Source organism: Propithecus coquereli, unplaced genomic scaffold (assembly GCF_000956105.1).
Source record: "Propithecus coquereli isolate 6110/MARCELLA unplaced genomic scaffold, Pcoq_1.0 Scaffold862, whole genome shotgun sequence".
Taxonomy (NCBI): domain Eukaryota; kingdom Metazoa; phylum Chordata; class Mammalia; order Primates; family Indriidae; genus Propithecus; species Propithecus coquereli.
In genome coordinates, this window is record NW_012154863.1 from 278,841 (window position 1) to 303,123 (window position 24,283).

The 24,283-nt window shown below is 48.8% G+C and overlaps 1 protein-coding gene across 1 annotated transcript; it reads left to right on the top strand.

Annotated features, from left to right (window-relative positions):
- The first annotated feature begins 19,392 nt into the window (after positions 1-19,392).
- Positions 19,393-21,205, top strand: LOC105826207 (chromosome unknown open reading frame, human C4orf48). Its single transcript, XM_012664141.1, has 4 exons — positions 19,393-19,415; positions 19,798-19,958; positions 20,173-20,261; positions 21,140-21,205. The coding sequence occupies exons 2-4, from the start codon at positions 19,820-19,822 to the stop codon at positions 21,203-21,205; spliced, it is 294 nt and encodes a 97-aa protein (XP_012519595.1). The 5' UTR covers positions 19,393-19,415; positions 19,798-19,819.
- Positions 21,206-24,283: the final 3,078 nt, after the last annotated feature.

Consider the following 24,283-nt stretch of genomic DNA (forward strand, 5'->3'; position numbering starts at 1 on the left):
CAATAAAACTAGAGGAAAAAAAGAATTGCTGCCAAGGCAACTGGGTAGCCATATCCAAAAAATAAACCTCAACCATCACTTCATACACAAATTAACTCAAAATGGATCAGAGATGTAAATTAACAGCATCTGCACGAGGTCCCATGTTTCCTTCTTAACGCAGCCCTGTATGGGACATTGTGTGCAAGGCCACACAGTGTGTCCACTTCACCTTGTCAGTCCTCACGGTCGTGGTTATTGCTTATGCCCTTTTCCACCTGATGGCCTGCATCTTCCATCTAAAACAGTGCCCCAATTCAGCAGAAAGTAGCTTGATGACTCTGTCGCCCCTCCTCCCATAGATGTGGAAGGATAAAATTGACAGTGGGGAATTTGTGCCCGAGAAAATGGCCTGAAAAAGGGTAAAAGTGTTTTCTGTCTCTTCAAAACCCCCTCACTCTTTTTGATAAGTAAAACCTACATCTCTGCTTCAGGCCAGGGCTCGGGAGGGGCAGGGAAGTGTCCTTTGTTCTTTGTGCCACAGGAAATGGCTATAGGGAATTGCCTGGGCAGAGGTCGAGAGACTGTCTTAGTGGGGGAGGGTGGGCAAGGGCAACATACGTAACTTAAACATCTGTACCCCGATAATATGCTGAAATTAAAAAAAAAGAGAGACTGTCTTAGCCCCAAATGCGACTATGGTATTAATAAGACCATTTAAAAGCTCTGTACTTCTGCTCAGAGGCAGGACGTTGGTACCTTGAGACTGGAGTCTGCCAACCTCCTCATTTGCTGGCAAATTAATAAACTCCTCTTTCCTTCTCCTAAAAAAAATGTAACAGCAAAACTTTAAAACTTGTGTAAGAAAACACAGTATAAAACCCCAGTGACATTGGGCTAGGCAAAGATTTTCTTAAGCAGGACAGAAAAAGCCTGAAGTAAAAAAAAATTGGTAAATTGGACTTTATCAAAATGAAACACTTCTGCTCTTCAAAAGACCTTGTTAAATAAAATAAAATGCAAGCCATAGACTAGGAGAGAATACTTGCAAAAATACATATCTAACAAATGACTTTCACCTAGAATACATCAAGAACTCTTACAGTATAAAAATAAGACAAGCAACCCAATCAAAAAATAGGCAACCCAGCAACTCCACTCTTGGGTACATAAATGTAAGAAAACTGAAAACATACATCTGCATGAAAACTTATACACAAGTTCATCGCAGCATTATTTATAATAGCCAAAATGTGGAAATTACTGAAATGTCTATCAATCGATGAATGAATAGACAAAATTTGGCCCATCCATACAATGGAACATTATTCAGGAATAAAAAGGGATGAAGTACTGATCACACCGCAACAGGGATGACCCTTGAAAACATGATGTTAACTGGGAGAAGCCAGACACAAAAGGTCACATATCACGTGATTCCGTTGATAAGAAATGTCCAGAATAGGCAAACCCATAAAGACACAAAGTAGATTAGCATTTTCCAGGGGCCGGGGCAGGGTGGGGTGGGGTGGCGATATGACTACTAACGGGTATGGGGTTTTTTTGGGGGGTAATAAAAACATTCTTGACTTAGACAGGGTTGATGGTGGCACAACTTTGTGAATATACTAAAAAGCACTGAATTGTTCACTTTATAAGGGTGAATTTTATGGTATTGAGTTATGTCTTAATGCAAGTATTTTTTAAATGCACAAAGGACAGACTTTCGAATTACCTAAAATGGCCAAAATAAAAATACTTAGTCTACAAGTGTGGCAAGGGCACAAAAGAAAAAATGGGCAGAAGATATGAACAGACACTTCACCAGAGAATGTATATGAATGGCTAACAGAGAAGATGCTCGACAATTGGCTATTAGGGAAATGCACTTTGAAGTTACAATGAGATACCATTACACACTCACTAGAGTGGCTAAAATTAGAAAGACTGACCATACCATATGTTGGACAGAAGGCAGAGAAACTGGAACTCTCATATACTGCTAGTGGAAATGTATAAACGGTACAAGCATATTGGAAAAAAAATTGGCAGCTTCTTAAAAAGTGAATGATATACCTACCATATGATCCAGCCACCCTATTCTAAGGCATTTATTTACCCAAGAGAAATGAAAGCACATTTCCATACAAACACTTATACATGCGTGTTCAAGTACATGTACTTGTCCGAGCAGCTTTATTTGTAATAGCAAAATACTGGAAACCACCCACATGTCCATCAACAAGTGAATGCATAAACAAATTCTGGTTTATCGATACAAAGGAATCCTCCTCACCAATAAAAAGGCATGAACAATTAACGCACATGACAACATGGATAAACTGCATAATAATTATACTGATTAAAGAAGACAAGAAAGAAAATATGTTGTGTGATTCCATTTTCACAAAATAGAAAATGCAAACTAAGCTACGGTAACAGTAAGCAGAGAGGTGGCTGTCTGGGGGCGGACATCACGGAAAGGCAGAAGGGAAGCATGATAAGGGGATGGGGAATCTTTGGGGGTAATGGAGATGTTGATTATCGTGATGGTGGGGCAGTGTCACAAGTGTATACATGTGTCAAAATTGATCAAACTGTACACTTTTAATATGGGGACTTTTTTTTTTTTTTTTTTGAGACAGAGTCTCACTGTGCTGCCCAGGCTAGAGTGCTGTGGCGTCAGCCTAGCTCACAGCAACCTCAAACTCCTGGGCTCAAGCGATCCTCCTGTCTCAGCCTCCCGAGTAGCTGGGACTACAGGCATGCACCACCATGCCTGGCTAGTTTTTTTTTTTATATGTATTTTTAGTTGTCCAATTAATTTCTTTCTATTTTTAGTAGAGACGGGGTCTCGTTCTTGCTCAGGGTGGTTTCGAACTCCTGAGCTCAAACAATCCGCCCGCCTCGGCCTCCCAGAGAGCTAGGATTACAGGCGTGAGCCACCGCGCCCGGCCTATGGGGACTTTTTTGTACATAAATCTTAATCTGTAAAGAAGTAAAAAAATAAATTTAATAATTCCTTCACCTTCCTACCAAGAACACAGATCCTTTGGGTAGTCAACCTAGAATACGACTCAATTACTCCTTCTTGATTTATAGGTTGTCATATATCTTAATTCTATCTCTTTTTAATCCAGGAGAAATGAAATTATTGTTGTTGCTTCATGCAATCATTGCTTCTTCGTGTTCCGCACCAGAGCTCCCTCCCTCTTGCTTTGTCGCTGGCTTCCTGCCTCTCGGGTCCTTCAGGTGGGACCCCTTCATCTCGGCTGGAAGTACATCCTTCAGATTTTCCTTCCCGAGAACCTTCTGTGACGACCTCTCAGTCTCTGTCTGAATGTATCTTTATGTTGACTTAGTTCATTTTGTGCTACCCTAACAGGATACCTGAGACTGGGTAATTTACAAAGAACAGAGATTTATTTCTTACAGTTCTGGAGGCTAGGAAGTCCAAGGTCAAGGGCCCTTCAACTGGCCAGGGACTTCTTGCTGCCTGATCCCATGGCAGAAAGCTGAAGGGCAAGAGATGGTGCAATGCACGAGAGAGAGAGAGAGAGTAACGGGGGCAAACGGGGGCCAAATTCAACTTTTTGTCAACCTAAATAAAAAACAGAGAGTCTCTAAAAGAAAATTGTTTATTCAGGAATAGGCATTGCAATGGGAATACATGTTCCATAGTAAATTATATGTGTATTTAGGGATGTAAAGGAAGACAAAGGTTTTTAAAGGAAAAATGAGGAGGATCACATAGTTGTTTTGAGTTATTTATCCTTGGCTACAAAGATCAATAACAAGGATGATGCCAGTCCAAGGTTGGACAGGCAGTTCCTGGGAAGACACTTTCACAAAAGTACTTTTTTGGTGCAAGGTTGTAGTTTTTGCAGTCTTTTCTGATACTTCTTGTTATTGGGCATTTGTGTATGAGAACTCTCCCTTCATGGCCTTTCCTGGCTCTGTTTGGCAGCGTTTCTAACACAGGTGACTACATTTTGATTCTGACAACTTTCACATTTCCCTCTTTTGATCAAGATCTTTCTCTGAAAGCATCACTGACCAATCATCCTGCAGTTGGGTTTTGATTGTCTCTCTATGCCAGGATGGACGTGTCCTGGATTGATCTGGTTTGGTCTCATGTTGCAAGGAAGTGATTGGTGACTGTCACCGTCAAAACCCTTTTGTCCATGTTTGAGCAACCAAAGAGATTTGGAAGGAGTGGCTCTCAGGCTAGGTTTGCCTGGAGTCCATTTTTAAGTTCAATTTTGTCTGTTCCATAGGCATTGGCTATCATGTCAAAGTGCTGGGCCAGCATTATTCTGTTAGGAGTTGTACTTCTGCAGACATTTAACAAGTAACAGGTACAAAGTTTAAAAAGAAAACTATAAAGTAAAATGATAATCTCAGTTTGCATAATAGTTTTGAGCCATGAACCAAGGCTTAAAGATAACCAATTTTTTTTTTTTTGGTAGAGATGGGGTCTTGCTATGTTGCCCAAGCTGGCCTCAAACTCCTGGTCTCAAGCAATCCTCCTGCCTTGGCCTCTCAAACTGCTAGAATTACAGGTGTGAACCACTGTGCCTGATCAAAGGTAACCAACTGAACAAATCAAATGATCATGGGAATTAGGCGAGACTTGTAACCTTGTGGCCTGTTTTCTTACTTTGTGTATCTGGGTCTCAACTTCCGCAAAGGAATTTATCAGGTGCAGCAGGTAGTATTAGCAATGGCACAGACGTTTCCTTATTTAACCGGTAGACAGCATAGAGCAGTTTTATCATCTAACCTCCCATGGCTGGGCTGCATTAAAGCAGAGAGTGAGCAACAGTTGTATCAGGGAGGTTGCCAAAGTCACCCGCTAGGTGGACTCAAGGATCTCTTGGGTCAGGTTCTGTCAAGTTACCAGCAGAAGCTACTGATTGTGGAATTTCAGTGACACCATTAACCTGCCAAGTGAAAAAGTTGGCACTGACTGGGGTAAGCGTCGTTCTGACGTCTTGGGGAAAGCTGCCCATGGCTCGCAGTCATCAACTTCTTGCCCTGGTTTGCAGAATGAGTGTCTCTGGTTATGGCACGGGTGGTTTGGTGAACTTTCTGAGTGGCCCCTACATCAGGCATGAGACTTGTTTCTTAAAATTCACCTGGTTTCATCTTATAAGGTTTCAGGAACAGAGTGGTTTCCATTTTTAGTAATTCTACAGGAGAAAGTTGGATTAGAGGAACCTAGAGAAATTTAGGATGTAGCCCAGTCTACAGGTAGACAACAAGAAGTCAGAAACAGTGCACCGGGCTAGTCTCACAGCAGGTGTATAATAGTGTATAACAGGTGAGTAAGAAACAAAACTTTCTCTACATTGATCACGTGGGAATCTCAGATTTAACACACTGACTGCCACACCAGAAAAAAATTTTTTTCCTAGGGGCCATGGTGTTTTATTATGAAAATAGGATAAAAACTTCAGAAACAAAACAATCCTTTCTAATTTAATGAAAAATTTATCTTTTATTGTTTTCTGTTCGTGAGTTATATGCAACTTGAAAAATAGTTCTCACGGCTCCCAAGGTGAGACACGTGAGTTACACATGCTTCATGAGGCCCCGGGCTCAAAACTAGCCTGAGTTAAATACGACTCACATGGCAGTTAATGCGTTAAAAACCTCTTGAGGCTAGGCAGCCAAAACAAAGCAGACTTCAGATTTTACAATTTTTATCTACTCAATGTAAGGCTGGGAACCCTTTGTGTTTGTGAGATTAATCCATGTCATTAAGTATAGTTGTAGATCATTTATTTTTACTGCCAGATAGTATTTAATTGTATAAACATATTAAAATTTATTTATTCATCCTATAGAATGTGACTCCACAAACAAATCATCCATCTGGAATTGACCTTTGTGTATGATATGAGACAGACATCAAAATTCACTTTTTTCCACGACTACTCAATCGATCTATCGCTATTTGTGGACAATAAGTATCCTTTCCCCACAGTACTACGGTGGCACTTCTGTGATTAAGCAATACACAAACGTGCGAGTCTACGCCTGCACTCTTTATTTTGTTTAGTAACAGTCAGGATCCAGTCAGGGGACAGGAACCACACCACTAATTTGAACAAGGAATACCTAATATAAAGAATTATTAACTAGCAAAAAGATGGTTAATTACTAAGAGGGGCAAAAGAGGGTACAGAGGTAGCAACCACAGAAAGCAGATGCTACTTCAAGGACTGAGGGAAAGTGCACAAGGGAGGAGCTGAGAGACTTCAATCTCCAAGTTCTCTGAGCTTGAGAACTCCCTGAAGAGCGGGTGGCTGCCTTTGGAACATCCAGCTTATTCCTGGTGGAAAAACTTGCCAGAAAGCTGAACCACAGCAGCCGGATGGGTGTGGCCACACTGGTTAGTCCCCACTGGTGTGAACACTGAGGCCCCCGCTCGCTGCTCTGTGCTAGAACAGTCCATTGGAAACAAGAAGCACAGCCCTTCTTCCTGCATTGGCCTTGGTGGCCTTGCCTTGTTCCTCCAGGCAAAGACCAATATTGGCCAACTAGTAGAGGAGAAATGTTTACAGGTCTAGCTCCAAATATCATACATAGGGCAAAGAAGTGAGAAATTTGGAGCTTAGAGGAAATAAACTAATAACTGGCACAGTTCCATTGTTCTATTGGTTTATTCCTGCACCAATACCACATTGCTCTAATTATTGAAGCTTCATAATAAGAAATCTCATAGTCTAAATTCTCTTGGCCTTCATTGTAGAAGTATGTTTTTGTTGATTATGGAATGCTAGATTGGCCGTTATTTCTTTTCAGTATACTGAAGATTATTAGCACTCTGTCTTTTGTATCCCAAAGTTTGTATTGAGAAGTCAGCTGTCACTCCAACTGTCAGTCCTTGGGAGAGATAATCTATTATTTTGGGGGCGCTAATTTGAATATTTTTCCTTTTTTTTTTTGAGACAGAGTCTCACTCTGTTGCCCCGGTAGAGTGCAGTGGCAACATCATACCTCATAGCAACCCCTAACTCCTGGGCTCAAGTGATCCTCCTGCCTCAGCCTTCCGAGTAGCCGGGACTACAGGCATGTGCCACCATGCCCGGCTAATTTTTTCTATTTTTAATACAGACGGGGTCTCGCTCTTGCTCAAACTCCTGGGCTCAAGTGATCCTCCTACCTTGGCCTCCCAGAGTGCTAGGATTATAGGTATGAGCCACCGTGCCCAGCCTATTTTTCCTCATTGTTTTGGTTCTCCACAATTTTATCGTGATGTGAACACATGTCAGTTTCTTTTTATTAATTTTTCTTGGCATTGATTGAGGTTATTCAGTTTTTGAATTGGCATCTTTTTATCAATTCTGGAAACATCTTAGCCATTATTTCTTAAAATACCGCTCTATCCTACTCTCGCACTCTTTTCCTCCTCAAACTCCAGCTACACATGCTAAGCTTCTTATTTGGTCTACCATAACTTTTTTTTTTTTTTTTTTTTGAGACAGTCTCACTCTGTTGCCCGGGCTAGAGTGCCACGGCGTCAGCCTAGCTCACAGCAACCTCAAACTCCTGGGCTCAAGCGATCCTCCTGCCTCAGCCTCCCGAGTATGGGACTACAGGCATGCACCACCATGCCTGGCTAGTTTTTTTTTTTATATTATTTTTAGTTGTCCAGCTAATTTCTTTCTATTTTTAGTAGAGACGGGGTCTCGCTCTTGCTCAGGCCAGTCTCAAACTCCTGATCTTGAGCGATCCACCCAGCTCGGCCTCCCAGAGTGCTAGGATTACAGGCGTGAGCCACCGCGCCCGGCCTACCATAACTCTTAATTTCCCTTCCATGTATTTTTGAAAAATCTTTTCATCTATTGTTCTTTATTCTGGACATTTTATTGATCTATCTTCCAGTTCATTAATATTCTTTTAATCTGTATCCAATGTAAGTCACACCTGTTAATTGGGTTTGGGGGGATTGTATTCTTTTTTTTTTTTTTTTTTGTGGTCTAAAACTCTTTTAATTGCAAATTTGTGTCTTGGGTTATCCGTGGGATGATGAACCCCCTCCTCACTCCCAATCCCAGCCACATGGGTACAATCTGTCATTGTGTTCCGGCTGCCAGCAGGTTGGGGGCATTGTATTCTTTAGCTTTAGAATTCCTATTTGGTTATTTTTCAAACTTTCCCTATCATTTTTTTCTGGTTTTCTGTTCCCTATTTCATAGTATATTCCAGGTTGTCTCTTTTTAAAAGAGATATATTAATATATTAAGTATAGCTAACTTTTAAAACTGCATCTGATAATTTTACTGTTTTTGTGATCATTTGTGGCCAATTTCTTTTTTTCCTCCTCATGGTGCTGTTTCCCAGTGCATTTGGTTTGCTTTAACTGTGTACCACTCCTTGCCCTTGATAAATTATTTTTTGAGCTTCCCAAGGCCTAGGATGAAGAAGCCTTCCTGCAGAGATAGTCTGAATGTGCTTCTGCTGGTTGCCGAGAGCATTACTAGTCCAGAACTATTAAAAATAATTTTATTGTTTACATTTCCCTGGACCACTCAGTGATGTACATTTTGGTCGCAATTCCATGCCAGAGAAGGCACTTGTTTAAAATGCATCAGAGGTGGGTTTTCCCTTCCTTCTCCCCTCAATATCAAAGCAACAAACTCCTAGGCCTCTGGGGAAGAAGGGCCTGGGTCCACCTTTGATCTCCCTGACTCTGCTTCATGTGTGGGGGAGGTGGTGGCATATGGGACTCCTGAGATTAACCACTAAAGGTTTGAGACCAGAAGGTGTTGGCCGTCACTTTTCTTCTCTCTGCCCTACAAGGTGTCCAAGGCCTCAGCTCAGTTGACCTAACATGGCCAAAAACAAACTCTTGATGTCCCACCCTTGCACCCATTCCTCCCTGTGTTCCTGTGGCTAAATCTTGATGCTGTGAATATTGTCAGAATCATAATGGAGCCAACTGTATTAAAAAAAAAAAAGCCAGGAAGGGAGGGCTCTTATGCACGAAGACTGCAAAAAACACAGCCCTGCACAAAGGCCATCAGAACCTTACATAAAAATAAATACTTCTGCGAGGACATCTGCCCAGCAACTGCCTGTCCGACCTCGGACTGGTATCATCCTTGTTATTGATCCTAGTAGCCAAGAATAATTAGCTCAGAACAATTATGGAATCCTCCTCATTTCTCATTTAAAAACCTTTGTCTTCATTTACTTCCCTGAATACACACATAGTTTTCTATGGCATGTTTACTCCCATTGCAATGCCTTATTCCTGAATAAATACAATTTTCTTTTCGAGAGCCTCTGCTTGATATTTAGGCCGACATAAATGGTGTCCAGAGCTGAGGCAGGAGGATCGCTTGAGCCCAGGAGTTCTAGGCTGCAGCAGTGAGCTGTGATTGCTCCAGCCCACTCCAACCTGGGTGACAGAGACCTCAGCCCCCACTTCTGAAAAAAAAAAAATAAGCCTTAAAGGACTTTTCAATCAATGGCTTTATAAATTACAACAGCTCCATGGAAACCAACAACCCTAGACCTAAGAGGCATCCTTTTTAATATAAATGAAAGTTTGCCTGACTAACAATTGCTTAGGGTAATAGAACAGCTCATTGAAGGATTGATATCTTAAAAGAAAAAAAAACTAGATAAATGTTTATAAAAGTTAGGTTTCAGATAAAACAAATCAAAATCTTGAGTTCAGAGCAATAAATAGTATAAGGTATCTCCATCTGGCATTAAAACTGCTTTGTCTGCCATGCAGGGGCCAAAAGAGAAAAAAAAGACTGAAAAAGATTGTTAAAATGCTTCCTGCCCGCACTGACTAGTCAAACAAACCAGATCTGCAAACAAAAGATAGATTTGTTACTAAAAATTTAAGGGTACTTGGGGATTTTTTTTCTTTCTTTCTTTTTTTCTTTTTTGAGACAGGGTCTGGTCACCCTGGCGAGAGTGCAGTGGCATCATCATAGCTCACTGCAACCTCAAACTCCTGGGCTCAAGCGATCCTCCTGCCTCAGCCTCCCAAGTAGCTGGGACTAAAGACACATACTACCACGCCCGGCTAATTTTTCCATTTTTTGTATAGATGGGGTCTCGCTCTTGCTCAGGCTGGTCTTGAACTCCTGACTTCAAACAATCTTCCTGTCTCAGCCTCCCAAAGTGCTAGGATTACAGGCGTGAGCCACAGCACCCGGCCAGATTTTGTTTTTCTTATACAATTAAGCAAATCTTAGATAAAATGTAAATATTGAAAATTTAACCCTAAACTGATTTGAAACTTAAAAAAAAAGAAAAGCAAGGATAACAGAGATTTTCTAAAATCAAACTGCTTTACCCAAAATTTTGATCCACAGCCTTCATTATATTACCTATCAGGGCAAATAAAGTTTAACCATGTGAACAGGTTCCATTTTGTCAGAAATATAATTTGGATCCAATTGTAATACTGTATCACTACCTCATGACTAAAATTCTAAAATGAAAACTATAAGATCTTTATTTGTGTGTGTGCATATGTGTTTAGGTGTGTTTATGCATTTGCATATGTATTATGTTATACGTTGTGTCTATATGGCAAAATCTGGCATAGTCAGGCAAAAAATCCCTTAAGGAATTCTATTCAGATTGGCTTAGATAAATAAGTGCTCATATAAACTACATACTAAATAACCCAAATGCCTTTAGTTCCTGTGATTTAAGTAAATTTGTAATAAACAAGCTGGTTTTAAAATTACTGGTAAAATAAAAATAAAAATGTCTTAAAAATTGTCAACATACAATTTTGCCTGAGTTTACTTCAGACACTGTTATATTTGTCACTGCTACATGTTTTAAGGTGTCAGGATTTGACACAAAGGATATGAAACTATAATACCAGGACATTATTAATAATAAAAAAAGATATAAAACTGTAAACCTAGCTGAAAACCAAATGATCTTTGTTTGTGTAAGTCTTTGATAAGTTAGACTAATGTTGCTATTTTAATGGAAATAGCTGTAACTTCTGAGTTATTGGCAAAATATCCATATACTTAACTTTAAGTTTCTCGCTTAGATGAACACCCGATCTTCACAGGATATAAAAATGGTTAACAGGGAAATAACTTGAAATGATAACTAGCTTTGTCTAGTATCTCAGTTTGCATAAATAATCTAAGAGAATTATTTAAAATAAATAAATTGGATAAATGTAAATAGGATAAACATTTATAAAGGAACTTTTTATGTAAATTGAAATATTAAACTTATGTTAAATTAAATGATAGATACTTATTAAATGCCTGGGTCATTTCTAAATAAGATAAAAAAAAAAACTAAAACATGCTGGGCACGGTGGCTCATGCCTGTAATCCTAGCACTCTGGGAGGCTGAGGTGGGATGATTGCTTGAGCCCAGGAGTTTGCGACCAGCCTGAGCAAGAGCAAGACCCTGTCTCTACAAAAAATGGAAAAATTAGCCGGGTGTGGTAGTGTGGGCCTATAGTCCCAGCTACTCGTGAGGCTGAGGCAAAAGGATCCCTTGAGCCCAGGAGTTCAAGGTTGCAATGAGCTACTGTGATGCCACTACACTCTACCCAGGGCAACATAGTGAGACCCTGCCTCAGGAAAAAAAAAATGATAAAAAAATAAAAATAAATATCTTGAAACTATGTTGTTTAGTGTCTTGTTGCATCATAATACCTTTGAATCAGTGCCCAGGAGAGTTGAATTAATATATTTTGCTAGATTAGATTTAATTTTCAATGAGCAATCCTCAGCTCTGCCAAAGATCTTTTCATTGTCTAGGAATGTATATCAATATATGTTTTAGGTATACAAATAAAAGAAAGCATTAAATAGGTGGAATATATAAATAACACAGTGGGATTTGTGTAAATTATTAGTTTTGTTTTTTTTGATGGTGGGGGAGGGCTGGGTTTGTATTCTTATTGGATTCATTAAATAGAGTTACTATCAAAAAATTATATTATAGGGAAACCTGTTTTTTAAAATTATAAAATGGTTCTCACCTATAAAATACTAATGTGACAGTTCAAAATTGCTTCTTAGAAATTAAGGTTTCTAAGAGTTAAAATTCTGGTTAATATACATATAATTCTCTATATAAAGTCTACCAGAAAGATGTGGCTTTGATGAGAGAAATTATAAGAAAGGCATAAAAATGTGTTATTTATTGGGAAAAATAATAATTTTTTCTAATTCAGAGGTAAAGGTTGTTTCAAAATATGGATTTAGAAAGGAAATAGAAACAAGATAGAAAGGAACCAGTTAAATATGAGAGAGAAAGAGAGAGATGTGAAGAAAGTTTTGGGTATGAAGATGTATTTTTGGTAAGAAAAGTTAAAAAAAGAGAATAATTTTGTATGAGAAAGAATCTTGTAAGTTTTATTTTATTTTATTTTTTTTGAGACAGAGTCTCACTCTGTTGCTCGGGCAAGAGTGCCGTGGCGTCAGCCTAGCTCACAGCAACCTCAAACTTCTGGGCTCAGGGATTCTCCTGTCTCAGCCTCCCAAGTAGCTGTGGCTATAGGCATGTGCCACCATGCCCGGCTAATTTTTTCTATATATTTTTAGATGTCCAGCTAACTTCTTTCTATTTTTAGTAGAGATGGGGTCTCGCTCTTGCTCAGGCTGGTCTCGAACTCTTGAGCTCAAACAATCCGCCTGCCTCAGCCTCCCAGAGTGCTAGGATTACAGGCGTGAGCCATCGCACCCGGCCAGAATCTTATAAGTTTTTGTCCTAAAGTAAAGTGACTGGGGCTGGCTGGGGTGGCTCATACCTGTAATCCCAGTACTTTGGGAGGCCAAGGCAGGAGAATTGCTTGAAGCTAGGAATTTGAGATCAACTTGGGCAACATAGTGAGACCCCACCTCTACCAAAAATAATTGGTTACCTTTAAGCCTAGGTTCATAGCTCAAAACTACTATGCAAACTGAGGTTATCATTTTACTTTGTATTTTTCTTTTTAAACTTTGTACCTGTTACCAGTTACATTTCTGCAGAAATACAACTCCTAACGGGATAATGCTGGCCCAGCACTTTGAGATGATAGCCAATGCCTATGGAACAGATAAAACTAAAGTTAAAAAATGGACTCCAGGCAGACCTATCCTGAGAGCCACTCCCTCCAAATCTCCCTTGTTACTCAAATGTGGCTAAAAGGGTTTTCACAGACTCCTAGCTGCCACTCACTCCCTCTAATGTGGGCCAGAGTAACAACCCAGACAGGTCCATCCCAGAACCAAGGGACAATCCAAACCTAACTACAGGATGATTGATTAGTGATGTTTTTGGCGAAAGATCTTGACCTAAATGGGAAATGTGAAAGTTATCAGACCAAAATGGAGTTGGTTAAAAAAAACAACAACATAACTTTTTTGTTGTTGTGTGAAAAAACAACAACAAAAAACCCTGACAAATAATAGAGCTGGGAAAGGCCAGGAAGAGAGGGTTCTCTTGCAGAAATGCCTGGCAACAAGAGCTATCACAAAAGACCGCAAAACCCACAACCTTGCACAAAGGCCATTTCAACCTTACACAAAAAATACTTCTTTGAGGACATCTGTCCAGCAATTGCCCATGCAACCTTGGAATGGCATCACCCTTGTTATTGATCTTTGTAGCCAAGGATAATTATCTTAAAACAATTATGTAATCCTCATTTTTCATTTAAAAACCTTTGTCTTACTTTATCTCCCTGAATATGCATATAATTACTGCGGCACATGAATTCCCACTGCATCGCACGATTCCCAAATCAATACTATTTTCTTTTAGACAGCCTCTCTCTGTGTCATTTAGGTTGACACTCTCATTTTAGCCTCCGTTTCTCTCACATCCTGGACCCAATCCAGCAGCAACTCCCGCGTGCTCCACTCCCTCGGCAGGACCCTGCTCTGGGAAGGTGAACGCAGGGTTGCAGTGAGGGTTAGTGGGGTTGGGCTCCTGCCTGGTAAGAGTTAGTGGTGGTGGGTCTGTGGGTGCATCTGGTCTGGAAGGAGGAAAAGGTTCCTGAGCCATTGTCTAGGCAGAGCCCAAGGCAAGTACAAGGCATTGATCTGACCTCTCTGGGGTCCCTGGGAGCAGCCTTCAGATGCCCCTGAGCCACACCTCTGTCCCACGGTGTCAGCACTTGAGCAAGTGTAGAGGGTACTGGGTTCTACACATTGCGGGAGGGACTCATTTCCAGAGACTTCTGATATCACTACAGGCACCAGCCAGACTTCCGCTCTGAGCCCAGGCCTGGAAAGCAAATGTCTCAAGTTCACATTTCCAGAATGAATCCACACAGGGCAACCATTCTCCTTGCACCCCTACATTTCTCATCTCCAAAGGTGACCCCGCCACTGGCCCAGCCCCTCTCCCTCCCTGCACCCCGGCCCCACATCCAACCACCCACCCAGCCTCCTGCCAGCTGCAGAGGCTTCTCCACCACGTGCCCTGCCCCCTCCCATCCTGTGCCAGAGCAGCCCCACCCCTGGGCAAAGAGGCTTCTAGCCGGGCATAGTGGCACCTGCAGTCCTAGCTACTTGGGGGTCCCAGGCGGGAGGACCCGTAAGCACAGGAATTTGAGGCTGTAATGAGCTGTGATCACACCACTGCACTCCAGTTTGGCCCACAGAGCAAGACCGAGTCTCTAAAAAGAAAAAAAGTGGGGCTTCTCCTCAGGCACCCACCTGTGTGGCTGTCCTTCTCCATGCCTGTGCAGGTCCAAGTGGGTGCCCTGGGCCCCTGAACATCCCACACCTCCTGTGCATATTCTGGATGCTGCGGACACGGCAGGGAGTGAGACAGACACAGACCCCTGCCCTCATTGGGCTCACTTTTCAGAGAAGATAGAGACCAGGCACTCTCTATGACAGCAAACAATCTGGACCGGATCATTCTTTTTGGGGGCTGTTCTGCACACTGTAGGATGTTCAGCTGGATCCCTGGCCTGTCCCTACTAGAAGCTAGTAGCACTCCCCCCACCCCACCCAGCCGTGACAACCCAGACTGTCTCTAGATATTGCCAAATATCCCTGAGGGCAAGACTGCCTCCTCCCACCCCCATCCCTACCTTGAGAACTACTGGATACAATGAACGATCAACATACTCAGTAAAGTATATAGTTAGGTGAGAAAAACGAAAATAGTAGAATGGGGTGGGGGTGGGGAGGATGGGGTAGTACCATGGATTGAATGTCTGTGTTCCCCCAAACCTCCTGTGTTGGAGCCCAGACCCTCAATGTGGCCATAGTTGAAGAAGGGGCCTCTAAGGAAGTAATTAAGGTTAAATGAGGTCACAAGGGTGGGGCCCTGATCTGATAGGATTAGTGTCCCTATAAAGAAGAGACGCTGAGAGCTCACTTGCTCTCCCTTTCTCTTTCCCAGAACATACAATGGGGAAAGGCCTTGTGAGGACACAGCAAAAAGCTGTCATTCTGCACGCCAGGATGAGGGCTGTCATCCAAAACCGAACTGGCCAACGCCTTGCTCTTGGACATTTGACCTCCAGAATGGTGAGAAAATAAATTTCTGTGGTTTAGGCCCCTCAGCCTGTGGCATTTTGTTATGGCAGTCCACACAGACTAAAATAGGTGGGTTGGAATTGGCAGGTGGCCTACTTAGGGTGGGTGGTCTGAGTCCTACCAAGAACAAAAGATTTGAGCAAAGCCTTGATTGGGGGGAGGAGAGGCCAAGCCCCTGGGCTATCTGCAGGAACTGGACAGAGCAGCCAGAGTGTCCCAGGCCGGGCAAGGAGGCTATGTGGCTTGCCTGAGTGGGCAGGGAGCCGATGGAGGAGAGGCTGGGAGGTAGACAAGTTACCTTGAGGGCCTCCCAGCTATGGCAGGGCTTGGATTACCACTACAGGTGACATGGGTGCCTCAGAGGGTCATGGACAGAGGAGACAGCGTCTGACAATGATTTAAACGGTCCCTCTGTCATAGCAGTCATTATTCACAATAGCTGAGAGCTGAAAGCAACCCAGATGTCCAGTGACAGATGAATGGGTAAACAAAATGTTATCTATCCATGTGATGGAATATTATTCAGCCATAAAAGGAAGGAAATTCTGACATATGGTACAACATAGATATGAACCTTGAGAACATGATGCTCAGTGAACTAAGCCAAACACAAAGGGACAAATCCTGTATGATTCCGCTTATATGAGGTCCCTAGAGTAGTCAGATTCACAGAGACAGCGCATAGAATGGTGGGTGCCAGGGGCTGAGGGTGGGCAATGGGGAGTTATTGCTTAAATGGGGACAGAGCTTCAGTTTGGGAAGATGAAAAAGCTCTGGAGATGGATGGTGGTGATGATTGTGACAATATGAATATAAATGCTGCTGAACTATACACTTAAAAATGGTTAAAATGTGGCTGGGCATGGTGGGTCACGCTGTAATCCTAGCACTCCAGGAGGCCAAGATGGGTGGATTATTTTAGCTCAGGAGTTCGAGACCAGCCTGAGCAAGAGCGAGACGCCGTCTCTACTAAAAAAATAGAAAGAAATGGACAACTAAAAATATACAGGAAAAATTAGCTGGCATGATGGCACATGCCTGTAGTCCCAGCTACTTGGGAGGCTGAGGCAGGAGGATTGCTTGAGCCCAGGAGTTTGAGGTTGCTGTGAGCTAGGATGATGCCACGGCACTCTACCCCGCGCAACAGAGTGAGACTCAGTCTCAAAAAAAAAAAAAAAAAAAAGGTTGAAATCGTAAATTTTGTTATGTGTACTTTACAATTTTTTTTTTTGAGAGTCTTGTTCTGTCGCCCTGGATAGAGTGCAGGGGGGTCATCATAGCTCACAGCAACCTTCAACTCCTGGGCTCCAGCCATCCTCCTGCCTCAGCCTCCTGAGGAGCTGGGATTCCAGGCGCCACTGCACTCGGCTAATTTTCTATTTTTAGTAGAGACGGGGTCTCGGTCTTGCTCAGGCTGGACTCAAACTTTGAGCTCAAGTGATCCTCCCTCCTCAGCCTGGAAGAGCGAGGATTGCAGGAGCGTGAGCCACCGCGCCAGCTACGTTTTTTCTTTTCCTGAAAGGTCCCTCTGACTGGCGACTGGAGCGGCGTCCAGGTGAGGGGAGTGTGGACGGGACGAGGAGCAGAGGCGATCCTGGCGGCTCTGAGGTGGGGCCGGCAGGATTTTTGAAAGAACAGTGGTAAGCTGAGGGGAGGGGACACGAAAAGGTGGGGACAGAGGATCGCTCCGTAGAGAGCCTGGGGTCCGGTCAGTGGCTCCAGAGAGGAAGGAGCAGGAACCGCTGGCGCTGGCGGAGAGGCGCTGGGAGTTGTTTTGTTCGCATGTTAAAGAGCCACAGCTGGTTTGCCAGAAAAGAACGATCCTGTGGAGAAGGAAAAACTGGGGTGTGAGGGAGGCGGGAGCCAGGGCGCAGCCGCCCCCACCCAGGCCAGGTGCCCACAGGGCGGAGGGCCACAGGTCCCCTGGGGGGCGCGCGGTCAGGAGAGGTTGTACGCGGGCAGTCATGGTCAGCTTGGGCCTTGGGATGAAACAGGCCTGCAGGAGAGCACCGCGGGGCACCGGGGAGGTGGGAGAAGGTGTGTGAGGAGCGCCCGCCAGGCACTGGGGACATACCGGCCCCTGGACCCTCGTTGTGACACAGCCCGCGTGGAACGAGCGCCAGCCCTGCGGGTCTCAGCCGTGCGGGGCTCCGAGCGCTCCGCTCCACAGCCCGAGCCGAGCCTCTGGGGCACGCCAGTGCGCCTTCCCCCGGGGAGACAGCTGTCTGTGGTGGGGGTGACAGGAAGTCACAACTGGAGGCAGCGTGGGACCTACCGGGTAGAAAAAACCCTGCGGCCGGCGTGGCGCGGTGGCTCACGCCTGTAATCCTGGTACTCTGGGAGGCCGAGGCAGGAAGATTGCTTGAGCTCAGGAGTTTAAGACCAGCCTGAGCAAGAGCGACCACGTCTCTACAAAAAATAGAAATACTAGCCGGGCAAGTTGGTGGCGCCGGTAGTCCCAGCTACTCGGGAGGCTGAGGTAGGAGGATTGCTTGAGCCCAGGAGTTTGAGGTTGCTGTGAGCTAGGATGACACCACTGCACTCCAGCCAGAGGTGTGACGCCTTGGGGCGCACGTGCCACCCAGGGGCCGCGGGCCGCCCCACCTCACCTGCTGACTGACCGCTTGACCCTGCGCACCGGGCACCTCATACGCGAAGGCTACTGGCTCCCAGGCGTCCAGGACATGGGCCCCCCGCTTGGGCCCTGCCTGCGTTTCCACACGCTGGGAGGCAGGGCACCCTGAGCACTACCCCGTCCCCAAAGCCAGATAGATGTCCGTCCAACTGGGAGTGGAGAGTGGCGGTCACGAGCACACCCCTCACCCGGCCTCCCAAACCCGCTCACGGTTTAGACAACCGACCGAGTCCGACCGCCGGGGAAGCTTGGGAGCTCGGACGTCACCACGTTGTGCCAGCGTTACCACAGGCCAGGGGTCCGGAGGTGTGCGGGGTCGAGGGTGGCTAGCTGGGAGTGGACCCACGCAAGGGAAGCCGCCCGAGGCTTGGCCCCGCCACCAGGAAAGGGCCTGGCTGGAAGTCAGCTCTGCCGCGAGAGGGATTCGGGCCACCGCACAGGCTGCCGGCTGGGGGGTAGTGGGAACGCCGGCACTCACGTGGTCCTGGGGCTCCTTCTCCCAAGGTCACGGCCTCCGCATCGGTGTTGAACTTAGCGAGCCTCGCGCCGCCAGTGGCCCCCGTGGGCGCCTGGCAAATGCAAGTCTCACGCCGCCCCCCCCCCGGGGCCCACGCGTGCGGGGAGACCTCGTCCCTCTGGGAGGGATGGTCTCCACCAGCCGCTAGAGTCCAGGCCCAACAGCCCTTTAGTTCACGGGGAAACGCCTGCACCGGGGCTGAGCGACCGCCCCCTCTGGGCACACGGCGGCGGCGGCGGTGCGGTCAGCCTTCCCGGCAGCAGGCAGCTGGAGATGGGGCAAGGGAAGTGGGTAGATCCCCCACCGACCGGACCTCACCGGGCGGTCCGACCGCAGCCTGGGCCCCACCGGCCCGGGAGCTGAGCGCTCGCGTCCGCATTTACCGTGCCCCGGGCCCCTGGCGTGCACCGAGCCCCTCCACCGGGACCGGCCCCCAGCGGCAGACGCACTTTTCCCACTTCCTCGGCTTTGTTCCCGCCGGCGGCGCGTTCTGGAGGGTCCTCCCAGGCGCCGCCTCCTCCAGGCAGCCCTCGACTCTACCGGCTGAGGCTCAGACGCCGCTCCCAGGCACCGCCAGTGGCCGGGCCTGGACATGCGGGAGTACCAGGTACCCCCTCGGTCCCTTTAAGCTGGCGGCTCCGGCAGTCTCCGGGTTTCCATGACGACGACGTCGAGTGGGGGCCCGGGAGGGGTCGGGTCGGGGAGCATGCGCGGTGCGCACCGGCCGCGGAACGTCTTCCTGAGTCGCCCCGGTTGCTGGTCGCGGGGTCCCTGAACTGCGGTAAGGGCGGAGGTGGGGGCGTCCAGGTGGGGAATTCTCGAGACCCGGGAGGCGGGCTGGGGTCGCGGGCCCTTGCGGTGGTGCAGGGCTTCGGGGCTCTGGGAATGGGTGGGGCTGGGGTCGCGGACCTGGGGAGTGGGGCGGGGTTCGCGGGCCCGGGGGCTGAGGCGGGAGATCGCGGCCCTGGGAGTGGTTAGGGCTGGGGTCACGGGCCGGGTGAGAGGGAATGGGCTGGGGTCGCGGGCCTGGGGGATGGGGCGGAGGTTCGTGGTCCTGGGAGTGGGTGGGGCTGGAGTCGGGGGCCCGGAGGTGGGGTGTAGTGGCGGGGCTTCGGGGGCCCAGGGTGCGGCTGGCACCGCTGACTCCCTCCTGCCCACTGCAGGGCGGCCCGGGCTTCCTCGGCCATGGCCCCCCCGCCGAGGCGCAGGTCCTCGATGTCGATGTCGCTGCCGCCGCCGCTACTGCTGCTGCTGCTGAGCCTGGCGCTGCTGGGCACCCGGGCCCACGCCGAACCTGCCACCGGGAGCGCAGTCCCTGCGCAGAGTTGGTGCCCCGGGGCGACCCTGTGGAGTGCGGGGGGGCGGGAGGGGGTTGGGGGCCGTGCCTCTCCTTTGTTCCCGTAGCGGGTGCTCCCCTCGGCGGGAGATGGTGGAGTGGGGAGTGGGGCCAATCTCCTGGCTGGGGGTAGAGGCGTGGCGGTGCAAAGGACCCCTGCCAGACGGCACTCTTCCCCCGTCGCCCCCCCACCCCCCCGCAGGCCGCCCGTGCGTTGACTGCCACGCGTTCGAGTTCATGCAGCGCGCCCTGCAGGACCTGCGGAAGACAGCCTACAGCCTGGACGCGCGGGTGAGGGCCGCTTGGCGCCCCAGGGTGGTCCCAGGCTTCCCCGGGGCTTGCGGGACAAGGGGAAAGGATGTCGAAGAGGCGCTCTCCGGTGAATGTAGAGCCAGCGTTTCAGGACGCCCAGGCGTGTCCCTAATCTTCCACTCCCGTTTATTGACAGCCTCTGTGATCCTTGTGGGCACAGTCCTCACCTTGAGTACCCCCTATGCCCAGCACACTTTCTAGCTCCACCCCCGGGAGGCCTGTGACTCCTCTACCCTGGGTCTGGGCGCTGTGGCAGACCTGGCCCCTGGGGAGGGACCGCCAGCCCAGTCCAGGATTCCCCAGGTGGGGGGTGAGGCCCAGGGGTCAGAAAGGAAGGTGGGGCAGAGAAAGAGGGTGTGGCCACAGCATTAGGGATCGGAGTGGGTAGACACACACATTGACTAAACACCCCCAAGACTGGACACACAAGGCACAGCCAGGAACGTTTCCATCTGTGGTGGAAACTTGTGCTTCGTCCTGGAAAGGATTCAGGAAGGGGAGAGCCCTGCCTGGCCCATCCCTTACAAGTCCTGGTGCCCTTCTCTGGACAGTTCCAGAGGGCCCAGGCAGAAACCTGCAGCCCCCTCTCGCGCCATGGGGTCTGGAGCTGGGCTCTTGGAGGAGCAGACCCCAGCTGACCCTTGGGCATTCCACTGGGGGCGTTGGCTGACAGTGGCCCCCTGAGAGGGAGTGTGAGCTGAAGGAAGGCGGGGCAGTCATCTGGCTTGGGGGTCACCATGTGCAGGCCCTATCAGAAGCAGCTGGAGATGGGGCTGCCCTGGGTGGGCTGGAGGCCCTGGGGGAGATGGCCAGTGGGCAGCCGTGCCACAGCCTCATGGCCTCTTGTTGCTTTGCAGACGGAGACCCTCCTCCTACAGGCCGAGCGCCGGGCGCTGTGTGCCTGCTGGCCAACCGGGCGCTGAGGACCCTCACCAGCACTGTTCCTTGTCAATAAACGCCCAGCCAGCATGCCTGTGTCCTTTCTCTCTGCTCTGAACACCACAGCCCCCTGTGTCATCCCTAGGAGGCCCTGGTTGGTTGGGCCCCTCTCTGGGCCTTGTTTTCCCCAGTTCTGTGTGGGTGGGAACCCTCTTGCCACACCTGTCTCACACCAGTGCTGAGAGGTAGATACACACTTCTCATCTTCTTGAGTGCACCTGCACCCACAGGCATGTGTGACATGGCAAGCCCACCTTCCAGGGGCCTGCTCATTGCCTGCTGTCCTTGCTTGGAGTCTGGGCAAGTAGAGAAAATGCCCTATGCCCCTGACACCCCCAGGGCTGAGCCCCCCAAGACTCTGCATGGAGTGGGCTCCCTGGAGGCTGAGTGGCAGGCTACACAGCCTGTGGCTGCTGGGGGAGCGAGGGTGACTGGGCAGTGCCTCTCCAGGGAAGGGAGGGCTGGGATCGCCACCCCCAGCCTCAGCCCTGAGCCTGGGCCCTGGGCACTAGGGCCTCCTGGACGGGGAGCTGGCACGGGCCTGTGCACCCAGTGCCCAGCAGGTGACCTCCAGGTGAGGCAAGTCACACCTTTCTCCCCTTATTCTTTCTGTACATGCTTTTTAAAGTGAAAGTAGAGCCTTTTGTTAAAGTAATGCATGCACATTGTTAGAAACAAACCCAGGAGGACAGCAGAGCAAAGACTGGAAGTGACTGCCACTCACCTGGGCAGGACACTTGGGCTCTCTGTGGCTTTAGTTCCCTGCTTGTCACTGCTGCAGCCCAGGTGCTGCTATCTTGGGCAGGTAGGGCTGGACAGTCCTGGTCCACTGTCTGAGAGGAGGCCTTTTAGCTCACCAGCCCCTGCCTCTGCTCTGTCCAGTGGTGATCTTTATTGCCCTTGCTGACTGCCAGGTACTGACTCCATGTTCCTGCCCTTTGCCTGCCCCCACTAGCCTGTCCTGACGTGGAGGCTCCCCAGTGAACAGAGTGCTCCCTGGGCAGCTCACACCACAGTGGCGGGACCAGGTTGGATGTGCAGCAGGGGGTGCCTGTGAAGAACTCTGAAGCGGGCCAGGGAGAGACTTGAGGGGTTCTGAGGCCATGGCAGGCCTTAGGCCTTCGTTGGCCCTCCAGCCTGGGCCAGAGAGGGGTGCGGTACAGGACCAGATTCCTGTCCCCAGCTCAGCAGTGCCTGAGCAGAGGTGGCGAAGAAGGGCATGGCCTGGGCAGTGCTCATGTCCCGTGGGCTGGCCTTAGTCACATGGCCACTCCTAGCTGCAAGGGAGGTGGGGAACGTAGCCTTGGGTAGCCAGATTTAGCACATCAAATACAAGAAAAAAGAATACTCTTTAAGGGTAGTCCCATGCAGTATTTGGGATGAACTTACACTAAAAATTATTATTTATCCAAAATTCAAATTTAGTGTCCCATATTTGGTGGGCAGCCATGATCCTGGCACAGATTGGGGGTTACTACTATCACTGTAAGAGATGGGGTCAGCTGAGAGTGCTTGTAGAAGTCTCTCAGGAGGTGCCCTTTGGGGTGACTTAGGGGTATGCACCAGGCAGACTCGGGTGTGAAGGGGCCAGGGCTGGTGTGCATGTACCTCTGACCGGCAAGCGGGCCCAGGGCCTGCAGAGAGCATGGCCAGTGTCAGGAGAGCGTTGGCGCAGCACGGTGGAGCCCTGTGGGGTTTGGGGCAAGGATGTGGGCTGATGGCTGTAAGCTGGACGCTTCTGGCCACTGGTTGAGAACAGACTGGCTGGGTGACCACAGAACTGGCCTATGAGGGGGTGGCCGCCGGGTGCTGGTGCCGGGGCCAGCGTGAGAGGCAGTTGGATTCTGGATGTGTTTGAAAGTGATGGCAGCGGGGTTTTTGGGTAGGTGGATGTGGGTTAGAGGGAGGCAGGAGGCCACTGGATGGTTGCACCGGGAAGGGGGCTGGAAGGAGCAGGTTGGGACAGGAGTGCTGGCTGAAATCCCTATGGCCTAAGCATGGACGGCGGACAGCTGAGGGACCCCTGGGGACAATGGAGCCACCACAGGCAGGAAGAAAACTGAGAGGTGTCCTGGAGGGCCGGGTGAGGGCTTCAGGAATTGGGATTCAGTGTGTCACATGCCATGGAGGGTAGGCAAGGCCGGGATGACCAGCAGATTTGGCAACTCTGGTCATTGGTGACCTCGACAAGAGCAGGGTCCATCAGGGCTGGGAGGCCTAAACGGGCTTCCGGTGGGGGGAGTACAGGCAGCGCTGTCAAGCAGTTTGGCTTCACGTTTGCCCTGGAGCCACGCAGGGCCGTCCTGCTTGGCTGGAGGTGAGTCAATACAGAGCATCTGTGACGTCTGCATGTAGGTGTCGCTCGTGGCCTGGCCAGTGAGCTGGGAGTGCGTTCTCTTTCCCAGACACCTGCTTTCCTGGACGTCAGGTTGGCTTTTTCCCTCCTCCCGCATCGTTTGCCTTTATCACGTCTGTACGTCCTCCAGCATCCAGACATCCCTTCCCCTTCGTCTCAGGGCACCTCCCAGCGCCTCCGCCTTCCTGCCCCAGCCAGCTGGGCGGTCCCACTGCCCAGCCTCCTGCCCAAGCTTCACTCCGTGGCTCAGAGCCACCTTCCCCTAGACCCGTGTCCTGTCCTCCCTGCCGCGTACTTTCAGGTAGCCTCGCAGGAAAGCATGTGGGAAGAAAACGTGCCTAGTCGGCCTGTCTGAAGATGTCTTCCGTCAGCTCCGGGGGCTCGTGGTTGGGCCCTCCCACCCAAGGGCAGCTGCCCCCTTGGCCTCTGAGACCAGCCTCGCTCTCCAGCACGTGTCCCGGGGTGACGCTAGAGCACTCGCGCTCTCTGTGTTAGTAGCTCATCTCCTGACACCCCCGCTGGACTATAGAGCCCCAGCAGGGTGAGACTTTGTGTTTCCGCGGCCCACTGTGGGCTGGCGCCTGGCTCAGTGTTGCAGAGAAGGTCAAGTGGAGGATGGGCTCTCAGTTGGAGGTGGGCGCCTCTCTGTACCCCATCCATCTGCCTGCAGCAGGAACCCTCAAAAGTCACTGGAAGTTTCCACGGA

What these genes read in the sequence shown, in the direction of transcription:
- LOC105826207 (XM_012664141.1), top strand. Translation starts at nt 19,820, where the DNA reads ATGGCCCCCCCGCCGAGGCGCAGGTCCTCGATGTCGATGTCGCTGCCG. An exon ending in GAGCGCAGTCCCTGCGCAGA is followed by an intron (nt 19,959 to 20,172) that starts GTTGGTGCCCCG and finishes ACCCCCCCGCAG; the next exon opens with GCCGCCCGTGCGTTGACTGC. An exon ending in CCTACAGCCTGGACGCGCGG is followed by an intron (nt 20,262 to 21,139) that starts GTGAGGGCCGCT and finishes GTTGCTTTGCAG; the next exon opens with ACGGAGACCCTCCTCCTACA.